The sequence below is a fragment of the Austrofundulus limnaeus genome, unplaced genomic scaffold (genome assembly GCF_001266775.1).
Source record: "Austrofundulus limnaeus strain Quisiro unplaced genomic scaffold, Austrofundulus_limnaeus-1.0 Scaffold1143, whole genome shotgun sequence".
Classification (NCBI taxonomy): domain Eukaryota; kingdom Metazoa; phylum Chordata; class Actinopteri; order Cyprinodontiformes; family Rivulidae; genus Austrofundulus; species Austrofundulus limnaeus.
Genome location: NW_013953545.1, coordinates 1,779 through 4,273, shown reverse-complemented (window position 1 = coordinate 4,273; position 2,495 = coordinate 1,779). Strand labels below are relative to the sequence as shown.

At 39.8% G+C, this 2,495-nt stretch overlaps 1 protein-coding gene across 1 annotated transcript; it reads right to left on the bottom strand.

Moving 5' to 3' along the window:
• Positions 1-970: 970 nt before the first annotated feature.
• LOC106534324 (zinc finger and SCAN domain-containing protein 2) lies at positions 971-2,245 on the bottom strand (the record flags this gene model as incomplete). Its single annotated transcript, XM_014030924.1, is given in 1 exon segment — positions 971-2,245. A coding segment is annotated over 1 exon segment (1,178 nt), but the record flags the coding sequence as incomplete, so codon positions are not given.
• Positions 2,246-2,495: the final 250 nt, after the last annotated feature.

Genomic DNA, 2,495 nt, shown 5'->3' with positions numbered 1-2,495 from the left:
GACCCCAACTTTGGGAAACACTGGTATAAAGTACCTCAAAGTATCTTACCAAATAATTACTTTGGTAAAAGTTAAAGTCTCCTCTAAGAAAACCATTTGTAAAAGTCTTACAGTATCTGATATTTATTCAAAAATAAATTCCTGTCATAAAATGTACTTAAGTATTAAAAGTAAAAGTATTGAGTAAAAGTGAGCTGTGATATTTTCCAAAGTTCTAATTGACAATAATGGAAAATTAAAATATTAATGTTAAATAACTTATAATGCATTAGTCTATAGACATTTCAGCTGCTCCATAACTCCAGTTTGGGTCAGGAGGAACCAGAGCGTCCACATGTCAACAAAGAAAAAGAACTTTGTGTCCGACAGGATAAACAGCAGCAGACTGATAAATTAATGTTGGATCCTGAAAGAGGCTACATGAAACCAGAACCAAACATGGGTCCTAGTTTTGGTCAGAACCCTCCTGGAGCCAAGAACCAGGATCAGGAGGCTGGCTGGAGACAAGGTACAGGATGCAACAGAATATCGTTTATTTTCAAAACTCTAAAATATACATTTTAAAAAAGGCAAGTTTTTTTGTTCATAAATGTAGATAAAAAATTGAATTTAAACACGTCATCAGGAAAATTACCTGAAAGGTTTTTGAGTCTCTTAATGTGGTTAAAAAAAATCCTGCACAGCAGCTTTAAACTAAACACTTCCTTCCTTTCCTTCTTAATGGCTGTATTTTTTATTTTACTTTGAACACATTCTTAAAACTTATTGAAATAAGATGAAACTGACACCAAAAACAAACTTAATGTTACATTTTATTTAAAAAAGCACATTTTATTATTATAGCGGTACAGGTTTTCAGTTTTATAAGCCAGCTTGACCTGATAAAAATCAAAATCACCAATGTTGAAGGTACAAAACAGAGTCAGTTGTACTTTAGGTGTAAAGAATAGTTGAAGTTATTTTCATCATCAGTTGTAAACGAGTGGACGTTTGTCTCACTTGTCTCTCTGTGATGGACAGGACAGTTTGATGAACTTCAGACCCAAAAGTCTGAGAAAGATTAAAGATCAGAGCTTTTCTCTGGAGTGAAGTCTCTTGTGCCTGAACATGTTACCATACAGTCTGAAGCTTTTCCCGCAGAGCTGACAGGAGAAGGGCTTCTCACCTGTGTGAGTTCTCATGTGAGTAGTTAAAGAACATTTACGACTAAAAGTTTTCCCACAGGTCCGACACAAGAAGGGCTTCTCACCCGTGTGAGTCCTCAAATGAGGAATTAAATCACATTTTCGACTAAAACGTTTTCCACACGTGTTGCAGGAGAAGGGCTTCTCACCTGTGTGAGTCATCTGGTGAGAAGCCAAAACACTGCTTTCAGTGAAACTTTTCCCACACGTATGACACAAAAAAAGTTTTTCCTGCGTGTGAGTTCTCATGTGAAGCTTCAAACGGTTTTTTCGAGTGAAGCCCATTCCACAGGTGGGACACACGAAGGGCTTCTCACCTTTATGACTCATCAGGTGAGCGTTCAGGTCACGACTCATGGTGTAACTCTTACCACAGATTTCACAAGACATCTCCCCCGTGTGCATCCTCATGTGAGTGGTGAGCTTATATTTCTGACTGAAACTCTTCTCACAGACTTTACAAACAAACTGATTTTTATCTTTTTCACTTGGTTGGTTTCTCTCGTCCACATCGTCTCTATAATCTCTCATTTGATCATTTCTCTTGGTCCGTTTCAGCTCTTCAGTGTTGCCGCACCCCGGGTCCTCCTGGTCTTGGTTCTCAGCTTTAGGAGAGTTCTGAGAGAGGACTTGGTTCTTGTCTGGTTCCCAGCGGCTCCCCTCATCAGAAGCCGGAGTCGTATCCAGCTCCTGCTTCAGGCTGAGCCGCTCTTCATCCTGTCTGATACAGACTTCCTCCTCTTCCACTTTCACGTGTGGAAGTTCTGCCTCTGGCTGGTCCAGACTGCAGCTCCTCTCCTGGCTGCAGAGCTGCTGCTCAGTGGGAACCTCCTCCTCCTCCTCCTCCTCCTCCTTCTTGCAGACATGTTGCTGTGGGAGCTCTGCACAAACAGACAAAAGATGAAGTGACTTCACTTTAATCACTGTGTGGATGTAAAGAGCAGGGAAGTTAGAGAAATGAGGTTTAATTCCTTCTTGTTTTGCATTTTTCCCCTGAGTATCTGCAGTCATGAAGAAAACATGACATAATGAAGTATTAAAGAAAGTGATGCATTGATCCAAAGTTCAGACCTGAACCTGATTGGTTTCATTTTTACTTCTCTAATTACTTTTTGTATATAAGGAGTGCAACAATCCATGTATCTGTAAACCGATCAATACACACCATGTATGGATCAATACACACCATGTATGGATCAATACACACCATGTATGGATCAATACACACCATGTATGGATCAATACACGCCATGTATGGATCAATACACGCCATGTATGGATCAATACACGCCATGTATGGATCAATACACG